The 18,179-nt window shown below is 40.0% G+C and overlaps 1 protein-coding gene across 2 annotated transcripts in view; it reads left to right on the top strand.

The window, feature by feature from the left end:
* The window catches only part of CNTNAP4 (contactin associated protein family member 4), a 262,236-nt gene that overhangs the window by 189,697 nt on the left and 54,360 nt on the right, over nt 1–18,179 (top strand). For both annotated transcript variants that reach the window (XM_086688863.1, XM_086688864.1), the window contains 3 exons: nt 4,472–4,669; nt 8,925–9,081; nt 15,914–16,041. In XM_086688863.1, the coding sequence (XP_086544989.1) occupies nt 4,472–4,669; nt 8,925–9,081; nt 15,914–16,041 (483 nt within the window). The remainder of the gene's footprint in view (nt 1–4,471; nt 4,670–8,924; nt 9,082–15,913; nt 16,042–18,179) is intronic.

Genomic DNA, 18,179 nt, shown 5'->3' with positions numbered 1-18,179 from the left:
GAGATCGGGGCTCCTGAGACCATCCCCTGGGAAAGCTGGAGCGTCCTAAGATTTATAACAACAAAATTATTTTTACTCTAGGCATTTCAACAATCAGGCCTTCCTGATAGCTCTGAGAGTTAATAACCAACTATCGTTATTCAGATGCAGCCTTGTTTACGTCCAGTTTTGCCCCAGAACACTAGCTGCTCTTCCCTTTCATCTCCGAGGCTTTCCTGAACACAGCACTTCCTACCTGACCTCACAGCTTTTCATCACATCTGTCACCCTCCGCTGTTAATCCTGAAGGAACACGAGCTCTGCAAGAGTGTTGCTTAAACAGCATGTTTTTTCTTTACACTGTTATCACACTAAAAAATAGCAGTCAGCCTAAGATAAATCAGGTTCTTAATTACTCAGGTGCTTTACATACAATCTATATATTAGAAATCTCTTCGGGGAAAGACACCGGTGGACCCAAACTGCCTTTCCATTTTTTTTTTTTAGTATATTTATTAAATTTCATAGATTTGCTGCCCGTTTCAGCTGTCTTTCCTTACTCATGTCCCTGTGTCTCCTTACTGCAACAACTTAACTCTCTTTGCCTTTGGTAGAGGATAATTAAAAAAAATAATAATACCATCATGACTCTTAGGCAGATAGAAAAATAAAAGCTCAAAAACACATTGTAAAGATTTTAACGCATTGTTCATGAGGAAACTGGTAAGCTGTTACAACCAGTTCAAAGGAGAATCCAGAGAACAGACCTCGGGGCACATCAGTAATGTTGAAATTAATGTGCAGACGGAGGAAGACCTGGCTTCGTCCATAGTAGAAAGGGGGAGTCCCTTGAACTTCTGCCGGATGGAATTTGCTCGTCTGTGGGCAATCATTACTTGTTGTAAGGAAAACAATGCTTTGCTTGCTGAGCCAATAAGTAAGACTAAACACATTAATTAATTAATTAAATCTAGAAGCCTGTGTTAAAGGATAATTTCATATGCATATGTCATGGAAGTTAGAGATAGTGAATTTCTCTGGAGAGATTGAGAAGGCTTATCCCCCCCAGATGCATTTGCCTGCACTCCAAAAGTGATTTAAACAACCTGTGGACCGACGCCTCTCCCCAGAGATCTGTGGCGTTCTAGAGCCAGAAGGCCCGTCTCCCTCTGTGGAGGGGAGGAGAAGATGTGCCAGCCATCGCCCGTAATCTCCAAGTCTCATACTTTTGGGGGTCTCCTCTCTTGGGTGCAGACCCCGCATGGGCGGGCGCGTCTGGCGCTCTCTGTATTGGCCCACGGGACATTGGGCCGTAGAGCCTAGAGGCTGCTAAGATTTTCCGTGGGCAGACGGCCCCTGATCCAAAGACTCCCGTGTCTGTGAGCGGCCGTCTTCCTCCACCCGTGTAAATCTAGATCTCGGTAGCTAGATGCAGACAAACGGATAGAATGCAGATAGGAGGCAAGATAACCAGTTAACTTACAAGTAGGATAATGTGTCACGCCCTCCACAGTGTCAGACTTACTCTTTTGCAAAACTATGAGTTGACAGTTTATAAAGTTCTAAAGCAGCTGAGAGGCAAGGCAAGGCTCACGGCCACCATGGAACCTGAAGGTTGTACTCTCGTCTGGAGAGTACCTTGTCTTTAATTCGTTCATGTGTTTATTCCCTCAGTTCTGTAACTAAAGTCTTTTGGGCGTGTTGTGCCAGCCCCCGTGCTGTGTGCTGCAGATACGGTGGTTAGCAAATCAGAAACCATCCCTCTTCTCAGGGAGCCTCCAGGCCAGTGGAAAAGCCCCATGGAATAAATCACAAAATGCTGAGTTACAAATTATGATAAAGTCTGTGTCCTTTACGGTTGTAATTTCTAAACATCAGCTAATGCAATCATGTCGGAAAGAGCAGGAGAGAGGCTCAGGGTTAATAGTTGTGAGAGGTTCCCCTGTTTGCAAAGCACATGGGGCTTTGCATGGCTGGTGGGCACTCATTTTCTCATTGCTCCTCGTGATGTCTCTGCTTCGCCCCGGAAATCGAGGTTGCCTGATAAATGCAGCATCTGTTTAACTTCATGCTTTGTAGCACTTTTTATTGAAAAATGAAATCAGCAACACCTGAGTGGCTCAGTCAGTTAAGCGTCTGAATCTCGATTTCGGCTCTGGTCGTGATCTCACGGTTCGTGAGTTGAAGCCCTGCGCCGGGCTCTGTGTTGACGGTACAGAGCCTGCTTGGGATTCTCTTTCTCCTTCTCTCTGCCCTGGCCCCCCTCAAAATGAATAAATATTTTTTAAAAATGAAATCATTTAAAGAAACTACCGTAACACTGAAATTTTAGAATTTCAAAAGGAAACATTTCTGGGCACGGTCCTTCAAGGGATGTCGTGCACCACAGCCTTGGATTTCTTACCCCTTAAAAGACCTTTAGAGTCATGTGTTTACTGTGACCCAGTGGATGCTAAACTCTAGGGAAGCCCCTCTTGGTGTGAACCAAAAGGCAAAGAGGCAAAAGCAGGCATATTGCCCTGTTCCTGTGGCAGCTACCCAGCCAGAGTCGAGCTTCCTCATGCTGTCCATTGATTCATTACAAGGAAATTTTATTGTTTGCTGAACAATTAAAGCAGACTCCAGTGGAGGCTAGGTTAGTGGATTTGCCTGATTAATGATCATGAACTTCTTTTTTTTCTTAAAGATTATGTACTTCTTTTGAGAGTGCGAGTGAGCACACGCAAGCGAGGGAGGGGCAGGGAGAGAGGGAGAGAGAAAAATCCCAAGCAGGCCGAGGCAGGGCTCGATCCCACAAACCGTGAGGTCCTGACTTGTGCCGGACCAAGAGTCAGCCGCTTAACCGACTGAGCCACCCAAGCGCCCCAATAATCACAAACCTCTAATAGCGAAGGTTGGGTTGGCTAAAATCATAGAATTTCAGACCTATGATATTGTCCTGTATTCTGCCAGTTTATTTTCTAAATTTGGAAATGGAGGCTCAGATTTTACCTGACTTTCTTAAGGGCACATCTACTCCAGATCTGCAACTCAAATATCCTGACAGTCTCTATACTATGTCACAGTCTGGCCATCCATAATTCATTTCATTAGCTTTTATATCATGTCCTCTTTAAGGAAATTAATTTACTGATAAAGCTGAATGGTGAGGAGAAATGCAAAGCAGAAATAAAAGTAACGGCTATTGTTTCCAAGAAAAATAGTGATGCACTCACACATAGAAGGCAATAAGACTGTCAAAGCTGCCTCCCGTCTTACTTAGCAGACAGACCTTTCTATCCAAAATTCTGGTGACCTGGTGAGGCATGGGAGTGAAATCTCTTATCTTGTTTTGATTGTCGATCCATGTGAATGCATTAGCTAAAGAGAGGGGAGGAAATTCTACCTACTGTTTCCTCCAATTTGGAATAGTCCTCTGTAATACAGAAGAGTTATGTGACTTAACATCACATAGATAGCAGAGTTTTGACAACTTCCAATCTGTTTCTTACCTATTAAATCAGAGGACTTTTGATTAATCTGTTCTTGTGCCTGCATCTATCACCGTAAATATAATGCGAAGTCAATTTCTGGGAAGGTTGAAGGCTAGATACAATATGCCTATCTTCCGTTACAAACATTGTAGGATTTTTATTTCATTTCATAATTTTGGTAATCATTATGATGGTAATGTTTACAGACATTCGAGTGTCGATAGGGATTGCTCTAGCAAGCACTCAAAGATATTTTAGTTTTTATTTTAGTTGAGTTGCTGATGCTGTATCAGGTGTGTTCAGCTCAAGGAAGTAACGTCCTATTGTATTCCATAACTATGCACATCACACAATACCAAAATGAATATTTAAAATTCGATTTAAAAAGAAAAGGATGGGCACTCATAATTAAATGTTGTCTGAAGAGAGAGATATATATAGCCCATAAAAATCTGACCTTTCTTTGCTGGTAAAGGGAATGGTAAAGGGAATTTTTAAGAGTAGAAAAATCATCGCTTATATCATATAATTTAAAATATTTCAGAAATTCACAGATACACCTTTTTTCATATCGTAGCATCCCTGAATTCAGGGTGTGTCAATAATCAACAATGTTTTATAGTTATAAGAGGCAGCTTTTTCTTTTGTTTTTTTAAGTAAAATCATGATGCATCTTTAAAAAATAGAATATTGGATTCAATGAAATGAAACGTGTCGCAAATTTTAATAATTAGTTTTCTTAATATTTTTCACCATAAATATTTCCTGGTTAAATTATATGGCCACGTAAAATAAAAATCATGGCAAATGCATGGCAGTCGTATAAACTTCAGGGAAAAGAGTCACTTTACTATAATTTAGATATTTTAAGAACCCATTTGTGTTGAAACCTCTCAGAGAGGTTTGATGACTAGAAAAATTTGACTCAGATAAAAGGTGATTTTGATTTTCTTTATTTATTTTAACTTTTGCAGACTAGTGATGGTCTCCTCTCTTTCTTCCCCATTTCCGCATACAAGAAACTGCATGGACCGTCATACAGCACAATGGCTCTGACCTAACAAGAGTCAGAAACACTAATGCAGAGAACCCATATGCTGGGTTTTTCGAGTATGTGGCCAGCATGGAGCAGCTCCAGGCCACAATTAACCTTGCGGACCACTGTGAGCAGGAGCTTACCTACTACTGCAAGAAGTCACGGCTTGCCAATAAACAAGGTAAGGAAACTGAGGCACCTGTCCCTCTGTGCACATGGCACCGGCGCTTTACTTAACCAGCTCCCGAGGATTTGAATCATGCCGTGGTGGTGGTGGCATTCGGCCACGGAGCGTGTCTGCCCACTGTATACTTAGCAAACATGTCACAGTCTGGAAGTCACAGCAATGCTTTTGCCCGAAGAAAGAACAAGGTCAATTTACTCTGAGCTTTGTTCAAAACCTCGATTGCCTTCGGAGTCTCTTCCTGGCCTCAGTCAGATAACTCTACAGAAAGGAGCTTCATTCTGATCCTCAATGAATGCTCAGTGTCTATCCTTTAGAAAGGGCAGGTGACACATACGGTTTGTTTTATCAGGAAGAGAGTTAATGAAAATATGACTCACTTTTCTCAAAGTGACTATTCTGTGCGACTCTTTTTTCATGGATTGTTGGCAGCTAGCCTCTGGGTAAAATTGAAAATTAGAATAGGCTGCTGAAAACAGTTTATTCAGCAGTTTAAATCGGAAATCAGAAAACCATCTTTTAACTCTTTCCTTTATTCTACTTTTAATAACCAGTCTGCTCTTCAGTTCTGTGTTTGGTTTTGTTTTCCCGTTAGAACATCTCATTATGTGACGGTATCTTGGGCCCCACCGCCCAGTGCTGGCGCAGTGCTGGAATTTACTGCAGGCGCTTTCCGTCTGGCCTCCCGTAGGCATCCCTCATATCTTCTCATCACCCAATGTGTAATCTAGAATTTAATCTTCTTGAAGGGAATTAAGCTTTAAGAAACACGACTTCCGTCATGACGCTTTTCTACTTAACGAAGCTCCAGGCCTTCCTCTTTGCTGTCCGTCCAAAACAGACTCTTGTCTGATTCATACCATTCCCTAAGACACTGTTTTCTAGGAGTAATATTGAGGTATATTCTTCTTTAGAAATTAGAAAGATTCTGAGACATCTGCACAATAAAGCTACTTGGCGCATGTTTACCCCTGTTTGTTATCTTAAGAGAGGTCTGAATACCATGACAACAATTTTAAAAGACATGCATTTCATATGTGAATGTCATATGTCATATGGGTCAAGCAGAAAGATTTTGAACCCTTTTTTGTTAAGTTCATTTATTTATTTTGAGAGAGACGGAGAGAATGCAAGCTGGGAGCTGGGGAGGGACAGAGAGAGAGAGAGAGAGAGAGAGAGAGAGAGAGAGAGAATCCCAAACAGGCTCTGCAGAGTAAGCACAGAGCCCCAGTTGGGGCTCAAACTCGCAAAACCATGAGATCGTGACCTGAGCGGAAATCAAGAATCAGATGCTTCACTGACTGAGCCACCCAGGTGCCCCAAGATTTTGAACTCTCGAGATGACATTTGAACTTGTTGCTTCCAGTTAAGCAGCTCTTCTACTTACTGTCCACCCACGTAATACAACCAGATTATTCTTTCCCTTATGACTGGCTTCACACCCTCTCCTCCTTTTTCTCCTTCCTCTATTTCAGAATGTCCTCGTTTGGCCATTTACCCCCACCAACCCTTCCCATCTTGCTGGTCTCCTCTCACATCTTACCCCCCCGAAACCTCAATCCCATTTGTGAATGACCATCAGATAATTACAGTGTAAAGAGCATAAGACTTAAAGGCAGGGAGAGATGTGGGTTCAAATTCCAGGGCTCTTGTTGATTAGGTATAGAGCTTGGATAGATGAATCTTTCTCTTCTATGACATGGGGCCAGTGATACCAACCTCACAGGGTGTGGCAATAATTGGATGACATAGCACAGCACGTACAAAGTGCCTGAAGTGAGCTTCTCTCTTTTCAGCTCTCTGGTGCATCACGGTTATAGTTCACGTAGCAGTTTAGTATGCAACTGATTGTTCGTTGATGCTTAGAATCTAAAAACATAGATAAGCAAATATGGAAGTGTAATCTAAGAAGAATGAGAACCTTATTTATGGAAGGACAAATGAATGAGATGCAACAAAATGAACTGAGTTGCCTAACTAGAAAAGAAAGACAAAAGGGAAGATAAGCATCAAAGTCACAAATCAGCCAAACTCTGGAAGAAACAGAAAACAAAATCCCCAAGGGGTTGGCAAGCAAGCACCACCCAAAGTAAAGAGCACAGTATAGAGTGTGAAGGAACCCCTCCCTTCATGGCCAGTGGTGCCCATGCATCTGGGTGTTTCAGCCAGGCTTGAGAGCCACTAGTAAAGAAAAGGCTGTAGAACAAAGGGTGATGATGCTTGTTACATACACAGATTTTCGTCAGGTCCATCACCCAAGAACTCATATGGAATGAACTTGAGTTTGAAAATAGAGAGAACAGGGGCGCCTGGGTGGCTCAGTTGGTTGGGCACCTGACGTCAGCTCAGGTCATGATCTCCACCCTTCGTGGGTTGGAGCCCCGCCTCGGGCTCTGTGCTAAACAAAACAGAGCCTGCTTCGGAGTATTTGTCTCATTCCCTCTCTCTCTCTGCCCCTCCCCCACAAATTCTCTCTCTCTTTCTCTCAAATAAATAATATATAAACATAAAAAAAAAAGGAAAATAGAACAATTTGGAGTTTAAGTTCACAGTAAGAAATACACGGGGAAGAACAGGAAGGTGGTGTCAGACAGGTTAAGTTTACAGTTTCAGATCTTAATGGTAGAGCAGTTTCAAATAATAATGGTGCCGTAACTGTGGACGAATAAAGTGGGATGTGTATGAAAATGAATTTTCTGCAAGCTGTGGAGCTATGACTCAGCACATTGAAAAGGTGATCAATGTGGATACTCAGGTCATTTGGGATTTTAACTATGGGAAGGGGAATGTCCTACCATGATCACTGATATTTTATAATTTTAATTTTTAACTTAGAAAATTTCTCATGACTTCCTTCATTCTTTCCTATACTTACTTAAATTCTTCAGGACACTTGAAAAAGTCTTAAAGGGAACCGCATGTCCTTGGTACTTTAAAATATTCAGTGGTTTCAAGGAAGATTGGTGAAAATATTATTCAATATTTAGGAATAATTTATTTTCTTTTTAATCTATGAACACATAATGTTTAAGCAGTATATTGGAATATACCTATTAAATGTTTCAAGATGGTTAAGTTAATCATGCAATTAAAAAAAAATGAAAAACCTTGATTATAATAATGTCTTTATCCATAACACAAACTTCCAGTTCACTTGGGTTTTTTGGCATGGTATGTGCTGGTATGGAAAGGAACACTGGGAAGAGAGGTTGTCAGCATTAGTAGAGGTTTAATCAAATAGTAAGTTGTTATGAGCATTGACATTTGTAAATGAGGGAGAAATTAGTATAAGTCCATATTTTCAATAGGGCTCATGGCAGTAACTTAAAAGTTTGAAAGTCAACAGAAAAATTATCTGACAACTTTGAGGAGCTGACTGATTTGATGTCACATTCTTCCCATGCCCTGATTCTCAAATGACTATGATTTTTCCTCACTACCTATTGTTTTTTGCTAAGACAGATTGCCTGCATTCCTCACCTGAATGTTCTGTCTATTCTTTGTGCTAGTTCTTTGGCATCATGTTTAGTCGTAACTCTGAGAAGGAGCTGGAAGCTGAACATTCATCATAGAAAGCAATGCACTTGGCTAAGGGAAACTTTGTTTTTGAGTGTAGCGTTTGCTTCAGGCATAAAGATCTTTCAGTGTTATTTCTGTAGTCTCCAAATAAATAGCCAAGCCATTAAATGGAAGAAAAAAACCCCACATACTTCCAAATAGATCCTAAATCATAAGGAGGGGGTGCCATGCAATGCCTAATGTAAATAAACAGCTCATGTGTTTTTAGTTGAATAAATGTATTGAGATCAATCGCTGACTTTCCATAACATTCTGTAGTGTTTTAATGGGCATTTTCATGATCTCAAATCAATTTTGCTTCTGATATCATAATTACTGTGGTTTATATTTTGATGCCTTCTTGTTTCAGAAATTATTTTTAAAGAACTTACATATGTGAACTCCTCTCAAAACACTTTTAAATGTCATGCCTGAATTAAAAAGGAACTACTGGTTTCTTTTCTACTTAAAGAAAAATATATTGACCATTTAAGCTTAAATAATAAAATATATTTTTTAAAAGCTTTCTTAAGGAAATGCCACCAGTAGCAGTCTTTGGAATATCATTACATCAGACCAGCCTTTCTTTTCCTGCCTTCAGTCTTTTGACTGATTTGGGAAGGAAGGGAATGGACTGGCCTGGAAGGCTGTGGGGTCTAGAGCCGATGTCACATTTCTCACATTTATCTTTCAGATGGACGCCCTCTGAGTTGGTGGGTTGGAAGAACCAATGAAACACAGACGTACTGGGGAGGTTCTTTGCCTGATCCTCAGAAGTGTACTTGTGGATTAGAAGGGAACTGCATTGATTCTCAGTATTACTGCAACTGTGACGCTGACCGGAATGAATGGTGATTTCCTTATGCAAAATAAAGTTGTTTTTATTTAATGTTTATTTATTTTTGAGGGAGAGAAAGAGAGAGAGGGAGGAGGAGGACCAGAGAAAGAGAGAGAGGGAGGGAGAGACAAAATCCAAAGCAGGCTCCAGGTTCTGAGCTGTCAGCGCAGAGCCCGAGGCAGGGGTCAAACTCACGAACCGTGAGATCATGACCTGAGCCGAAGTCGGACGCTTAATCGACTGAGCCACCCAGACACCCCGATATAAAGTTTATTGTTAAAAATGAATCACTCAGAACATACAGCAGAGCAAGGCAGATACTGAACAAATTAGTACAGTGAAGAAATTAGATAAAGGTATGTTTTGATGAAATGTGTTACAATCAGTTTGAATCCTAAATGTGAAGACCAGTATCTTTTTATTTGAGTTTTTTGGAAATGGACCACAAATCATTACATTTTATTTTTGTAATAGGATGAAATAGAGACATCTGTTTCATGTTTCCTCTTCATTGTAAGTCAGTTATCATTCTTTTTAAAATTGAATGTGGTTAAGAATTATTCACCATGATCAAGTGGGATTCATTCCTGGGATGCAGGGCTGGTTCAACATTCGCAAATCAATCAACGTGATACATCACATTAACAAAAAAAAGAGAAAAACCATATGATCCTGTCAATCGATGCAGAAAAGGCCTTTGACAAAATCCAGCACCCTTTCTTAATAAAAACTCTTGAGAAAGTCGGGATAGAAGGAACATACTTAAAGATCATAAAAGCCATTTATGAAAAGCCCACAGCTAACATCATCCTCAACGGGGAAAAACTGAGAGCTTTTTCCCTGAGATCAGGAACACGACAGGGATGCCCACTCTCACCGCTGTTGTTTAACATAGTGCTGGAAGTTCTAGCATCAGCAATCAGACAACAAAAGGAAATCAAAGGCGTCAAAATTGGCAAAGATGAAGTCAAGCTTTCGCTCTTTGCAGATGACATGATATTATACATGGAAAATCCGATAGACTCCACCAAAAGTCTGCTAGAACTGATACATGAATTCAGCAAAGTTGCAGGATACAAAATCAATGTACAGAAATCAGTTGCATTCTTATACACTAACAACGAAGCAACAGAAAGACAAATAAAGAAACTGATCCCATTCACAATTGCACCAAGAAGCATAAAATACCTAGGAATAAATCTAACCAAAGATGTAAAGGATCTGTATGCTGAAAACTATAGAAAGCTTATGAAGGTAATTGAAGAAGATTTAAAGAAATGGAAAGACATTCCCTGCTCATGGATTGGAAGAATAAATATTATCAAAATGTCAATACTACCCAAAGCTATCTACACATTCAATGCAATCCCAATCAAAATTGCACCAGCATTCTTCTCGAAACTAGAACAAGCCATCCTAAAATTCATATGGAACCACAAAAGGCCCCGAATAGCCAAAGTAATTTTGAAGAAGAAGACCAAAGCAGGAGGCATCACAATCCCAGACTTTAGCCTCTACTACAAAGCTGTCATCATCAAGACAGCATGGTATTGGCACAAAAACAGACACATAGACCAATGGAATAGAATAGAAACCCCAGAACTAGACCCACAAACGTATGGCCAACTCATCTTTGACAAAGCAGGAAAGAACATCCAATGGAAAAAAGACAGTCTCTTTAACAAATGGTGCTGGGAGAACTGGACAGCAACATGCAGAAGGTTGAAACTAGACCACTTTCTCACACCATTCACAAAAATAAACTCAAAATGGATAAAGGACCTGAATGTGAGACAGGAAACCATCAAAACCTTAGAGGAGAAAGCAGGAAAAGACCTCTCTGACCTCAGCCGTAGCAATCTCTTACTCGACACATCCCCAAAGGCAAGGGAATTAAAAGCAAAAGTGAACTACTGGGACCTTATGAAAATAAAAAGCTTCTGCACAGCAAAGGAAACAACCAACAAAACTAAAAGGCAACCAACGGAATGGGAAAAGATATTTGCAAATGACATATCGGACAAAGGGCTAGTATCCAAAATCTATAAAGAGCTCACCAAACTCCACACCCGAAAAGCAAATAACCCAGTGAAGAAATGGGCAGAAAACATGAATAGACACTTCTCTAAAGAAGACATCCAGATGGCCAACAGGCACATGAAAAGATGTTCAGCGTCGCTCCTTATCAGGGAAATACAAATCAAAACCACACTCAGATATCACCTCACACCAGCCAGAGTGGCCAAAATGAACAAATCAGGAGACTATAGATGCTGGAGAGGATGTGGAGAAACGGGAACCCTCTTGCACTGTTGGTGGGAATGCAAATTGGTGCAGCCGCTCTGGAAAGCAGTGTGGAGGTTCCTCAGAAAATTAAAAATAGACCTACCCTATGACCCAGCAATAGCACTGCTAGGAATTTATCCAAGGGACACAGGAGTACTGATGCATAGGGGCACTTGTACCCCAATGTTCATAGCAGCACTCTCAACAACAGCCAAATTATGGAAAGAGCCGAAATGTCCATCAACTGATGAATGGATAAAGAAATTGTGGTTTATATACACAATGGAATACTACGTGGCAATGAGAAAAAATGAAATATGGCCTTTGGTAGCAACGTGGATGGAACTGGAGAGTGTGATGCTAAGTGAAATAAGCCATACAGAGAAAGACAGATACCATATGGTTTCACTCTTATGTGGATCCTGAGAAACTTAAGAGAAACCCATGGGGGAGGGGAACAAAAAAAAAAAAAAAAGAGGTTAGAGTGGGAGAGAGCCAAAGCATAAGAGACTGTTGAGAACTGAGAACAAACTAAGGGTTGATGGGGGGTGGGAGGGAGGAGAGGGTGGGTGATGGGTATTGAGGAGGGCACCTTTTGGGATGAGCACTGGGTGTTGTATGGAAACCAATTTGACAATAAATTTCATATATAAATAAAAAAATAAAATAAAATCCTACTTAAAATTAATGAAAATATAATCCATATATAAAAAAAATTGAATGTGGTTAAGAATTCTATTATTTTCAAAATATATTTATAGCCATTAATTACTGAAGCACAGTTCTTCAATAATCTACCTCTAAAACCTTTAAACATGTAAACTTAGAAAGTCTCACAGTTATTTGAACATGTAGCTCTTTAGTTTTTTTTAAGGACAAACCATGCCACAAAGAACTAATAGTCTATTTATCATACCTCAAAAAAGGAAATCTAAAACACTTAGGGATTTGAAAACTAAGGCTGAAATATTGTTTTAAGTAGAAGAGAAGCCTTATGTGTATGTTTGCCTTTGAAAATTTTGAAAAGATATTTAGTATATTTGAGACTAGAGTTGAAATATACATTGGTTTTATTTATTTGTGAAGTGAAAGGTTTTTAAATTTTCCTATTCGCATTTCAGCATTCCATATGTATATCTTACATCACTAAGCACCTGGATCTGTACATAAGAATTATCTAAAAAAAATTTTTTTAACGCTTATTTATTTTTGTCAGAGAGAGTGCGAGTGGGAGAGGGGCGGAGAGGGAGGGAGACACAGAATCCGAAGCAGACTCCAGGCTCTGAGCTGTCAGCACAGAGCCTGATGTGGGGCTCGAACCCATGAACCCGTGATACCATGACCTGAGCTGAACTCGGAGGCTCGACTAACTGAGCCAACCAGGTACCCCAAGAATTATTCTTAAAAGTACTAATAGTCAATTTGGCTGTAAATGTGATTGATTTGGTTACAGAATCTACATTAATTTCAGTAATCAGTCCGTTGTTAATTGAGCTCATGTTTTGAATTATGGAATACTCTGTGTATTTATTTGGCAAACATCAAGGCTACATTGTATTTAAAAAAAGATTGTTTTAGAATACTCTAAAAGGAGGTTTCTGCATGGAGTCACGATTATATTTTTAGTGTTACATGTTTCATAGAGTATTGTCTTTCTTGCTCAAACTCCAGTTTTTCAGAATATCTACCTCCTGTGGAGGGCACTCTTTTCCTCACTGCCTTCACACACACACGCACACCCCCCCCCACATACACACACAAAATGCCTACACAATAATAGTGTGTCTTACAGTGCAAATAAAATGTTAATAGCAGTGCTTACCAGGAAAAATACCTCACCTAATCACCAAATTTCTCCAATGCCTCTGTAACATATTATTCATCAAAAATAATTTTTAGGGGCACCTGGTGTGGCTCAGTCTGTCACATGTCCAACTCGATTTCGGTTCAGGTCATGATCTCAGGGTTGTGGGATCGAGCCCCATGTTGGGCTCTGTGCTGGCTGTGGAGGCTACTGAAGATTCTCTCTCTCTCCCTCTCCATCTGCCCCTCCCCACCCTGTGTGCTCTCTTTCTCTCTCGCTCAAAAAAAGTCATTTTTAAAAATAAGATTTTAAAATTTCTCATATTAAATTCTGCTCCTGGTAAAGTAGCTTGCATGGAGCTAACCTTCCTTAGACACATTTATAATCTCTGGAAATATATTTAGAAAAGCACCTAGTTGAAGAAGGTGGAGAGCTGCCAAATGTAGGCAGAAACTACCAAGGTTGGGGGACTTTGACCCTTGAAAGAAGGAATTCAAGTGGGTGAGATAGATGTTTATATGCTTTTTCGCACGAGGGCACTCACCAAACCATGTGCCATGAGATGGTTAGGACTCCAAGGGAATACTAGATTTTTTCTGCTCCAGGTATCAGAGGACAGAGTTTAGGGCTGCCAAAATGACTAAAAATTGAGGAGGGAGTGGAAATCCCAGAAAGAAGAAAACTACCTGGGCAGAGTTCACTCTGTCAACTCCCCTCAGGGCCCCGACTGCCCTGAACCGCATATGCACAGGGGAGGTTTCTGGGAATCAAGCAGAGCTACCCCTGGAAAACTGAACGAGCTCTAGGGACATTTCAGTGGCATTTCACTTGGACCTTGTGACTTGCTTTAAATAAATAGAATATGATCAAAGGGAGGAGAGTCACTTCTGAGATGGAGTCACAAAAGACTATGATTTCTGATTTCCTTGCAACTCTCTCTGCGACTCCTGTTTTGATGAGGCAATCTGCCGTGTCGTGAGCTATCCTGGGGAGAGGCTCATATGGCAAGGAATTGAAGGTGACCATCAACCGACACCAGTGAAGAGCCAGGGCCCTCAGTCCATCCGCTGGCAAGGAGCAGACTACTGCCAACGACGAACCACATGAGTGAGCTTGGAAGCGGATCCTTCCCCTGTCAAGCGCTGAGATGGCGGTAGTCCTTGCCAACACTCTCGTTGCTGCTGGGCGGGGGACTCGGAGCCAGACTCTCCTGTTGAGCTCTGCCCAGATTCTTGACACACGGAAACATAGATCATAAATGTTGTTTTAAGTCGTGAAGTTTTAGCATAGTTTGTTCTGCCATGGTAGACCACTAATACAGCATCAATGTACAGATTCCAGAAACTCAGAGGATCTGAAGCAGAATAAAAACAGAGAAGAACACACCTTGGCTTATTGTTCAAATTGCTGCTAAAAAAAAAATGATAAAGATAAATATTGTAAAAGCAACAGCCAGGTTGGACAGATCTGGTGGAATGCGTTCCATGCAGGAAAACGGAGAGATACCAGTGAAGGCTGACTCCCCATCAGAAGCACAGGTCAGAAGACAATGGAATGATCTCTTTAATGTGCTGAGAGAGAAAGCAATGTCAACCTAGAATTCTATACTAAATAAATAGATATTTCAAAACTGAAGGCGAAATAAAGTCCTTTTCAGATTAAGGAAATGCTGAATTTGTTCCCAACACAACTGCACTGTAACAGTATACTAACAGAAATGCTACAGGCTGAAGAGAAATAATACCAGACGAAAACTCATCTTCAGAAAGGAACGAAGAAGACTGGAAATCATGATTATGTCAGGAAATATAAAAGCCAGCATTTAAGTTCTTTTTTTTTTTTAATTAAAAAAGTAGATTAAAATTTACTGTTTAATTTTAACATTTATAACACCTAGATTTAAACTATATTACAGCAATAACACAAGGAGCAGGTGTGTGTGTGGTGGGGGGTAGGGGGAGGTTAAGAATATTATCCTGTAGTAAGCTTCTGACATTTTATATTAAGTAATATAACATAAAATCTAAGTAAAGTGGATGAATTAAAGACGCATCATGTAAAGATCCGTAAAGCAAACATTAAAAACTATAAACAGACATATAGCTCAAAAGTGAGTAAAAAATAAAATTGAATACAAAGAAATACGTAGTTAGCCAAGAGATTTAGGAAAGAGGGTGCAGAAATACAGGAAATCCTATGGGAAAAAATACGCAACAAATAACAAAATGCTAGAACTAAGAACACAATATCAGTCATTATACTAAATGTAATTATTAATTTACTTGTTTTCTATTCTTTTTTGCTATTGGATTATAATTGGTATACAATATTACATTAATATGTATATTAATTATACAATAGTATATTGTATAATTGGTATACAATATTATATTAATATATACAATATATATTATATTATATTATATTATATTATATTATATTATATTATATTATGCAACGTAGTGATTTGATACTTTTGTACATTATGAAATGATTATCTCGCCATAACCATTCCACTGAAAAGGTAGAAAATGCTCAACTGAATTTCAGAATCACCAGCTATAGTCAGTCTGCAGGAGACGTGAAAACGTGGCCATATTTTCATATGCTTAAGTGAGCAATTGTTTCCTTGCTTTTTTGTGTGTGCAGATTTAGCTCAGAATACCTTGGCTTTGAAATGTAGTGAGGATTATTGCTTATTTTATAATTACAAATTGTAATTTTAAGGATTTTTGTTGTTGTTACTGTTTTTTAGGACCAATGACACTGGATTCCTTTCTTATAAAGAACACCTGCCAGTAAGGAAGATCGTGGTTACAGACACGGGCCGACCGCACTCAGAAGCAGCTTATAAACTGGGGCCTCTGCTCTGCCGGGGAGACAGTAAGTGGTGGCATTGTGCTGTAAACATATCTGGGAAAACCGATGTCACTGAGGACTCATGTTTCTGTCATAGAATAATTAATCAGACTTCTCTTGTGACCGCGCATGAGCAGTGTTTGAAGTCTTTCTTTCAGTCGGTCGGCAAAGAACGTACCCTCATAAAGTTTAAAGCCCTGCAACAAAGGCTGTGACAGCAAGGCTTGTTCAGATCCCAAGAGAAAGAAACCACTAAGCATCTCAATTTGATTGGTTGGTAAACACATCCCAGCATTCCTAAATTTCTACTTGCCATTATCTATATAGGAAAGCCTCAGTGCTGCATAAAAGTGTGGAGAATGTATGTGAGTTTTCTCCTGTTGGGCCTGTGGTGAAATTAGAGCATCAATAGGATCAAATGCCAGTTTGGTCAAACATATTTCAACTTTTGATCTCAATTTTTGTTTCCAGTTTGTGTGTCCCACTCTAAATCAATGGGACACGCTGTTTTGTGTATTCAATGTATTCGCACCCTAAAGCAGAATTTTAAAATTCAAATATAGTTTCACAGAAAATATTTCTTTTCAGCAGGGATTGAAATGAGTATATGTATCCATACGTATGGAGACTGATGCATTAATTATTTGTGCCTTTAGTTATTTCCAGGACTTAAAACGGAAATGGGAAAAATATTTATTCACATTAAAAGTATACCCTAAAATAAAGTTTTATTCTAGGGGCTCGACAGAGGAAGAGACGATCTAACAACGCAGTGGATTTATGGAGATACACAGCAGAAGTCACTTAGTTAAAAAGCAAAAATGATACTGGCCTATAAAAATTTATATATACTTATAAAAAATGTCTGCCATTATACCTACCATCCCCAATCTTAAGCATCTCTACTTCCTGTCCTGCCAGTAGGCTCACACAATCACATGAAGAAGACATAGGATATTTCATGGAGAGAAAAATTATGTGCAAACAGACGAGGTTGTAAACACAGGATGCATCCAGGGAAGTACGATGATTTTGTGACTGCAGAGAAATTGTTCTATACCTCACACACAGTTTTCCCTGCTGGCTCTCATCTTAACCCTTCAGGGGCCTGGGCTGGCTTCCTCCCTCTCCCTTATTTCATTTGCCACAGTCCCCAGGAAGGTGTCTGCTTTGACTCACGTCACTACCACTGGCGCTGAGGGCTTCTTTCGCACAGACTTTCTGCCATGAACTTAAAACACACTGCACTTTTCACTTAAAGTAGAGGTTTTCCATGCAAGGCAGTGTTTGCCCCTCGGTGGACATTTGGCAATACCTGAAGACACTTTTGACTGGTACAGTTGTTGGGGGGTTGAGTGCTACTGGCATCTAGAGGGAGAGGTCAGGAATACTGCTAAATATCCTATAATGTGCAAGACAGCCATCTGCAACAAGGAATGATCTGGTCCAAAATGTCAATAGTCCTGAAGTTGAGAAACCACAGCGTTAAACTTTTGTGACCGTGGGGCTGCAGAGGGAGGAAAAACATTAGGAATAAGAATTTGCAAGCAATTTAAGTATTTAGAGACCTGCTAAATAATTTCTCACTTTTAAATGAAATAGTAATTGAGAGTTTCCTTGGCCTTCTTGCACATCTATTTTAGGCTTGAGGCTCATCCTCACATAACGTCACAGGACTGTTTTCTGCCTTGGGGACTCGTTCTTATTTTCTCAGTCAGAAGAGCAATGGCTACAGAACAATGGATGCCCCCCCCCTTTCTCTACATGGGAAATCTGCACCCCCAAAGGTGCAGTGCCTTAGGCACATTTATTTTTCTTTCCGGGTGAGATAGACTGGGTAGATATGGGACTTCTAGATATGGAATCATGCACACTGGGCCTGATAAGCAGAAGAAAGGTATGCAGACACTATCCTGAAGGCAGTAGGACCTGAATATTGAATAATTTAAGGCTGAGAAATAGCTTAATCTTCACAATCCAATTGAAAACATGAAGACCAGTTATAAATCTAAAGGCCAGCGAAGTGACCTTTGATGTAAGACAAGGAAAAATGATGAGAACTTGAACCAGGCAGTTGTTGGCATGGGACTTACGGAAGGGGCTCAGAGAAAGAGGTAAATTCGGCATGATCTGGATGGGAGTGGAGGCTGAAAGCGTGAAAG

This window comes from Puma concolor, chromosome E2 (genome assembly GCF_028749965.1).
Source record: "Puma concolor isolate L17-30 chromosome E2, mPumCon1.1.hap2, whole genome shotgun sequence".
Taxonomy (NCBI): Eukaryota; Metazoa; Chordata; class Mammalia; order Carnivora; family Felidae; genus Puma; species Puma concolor.
Note: the sequence above shows the minus strand (reverse complement) of the source record. Positions and strands in the feature narration are given on the sequence as shown.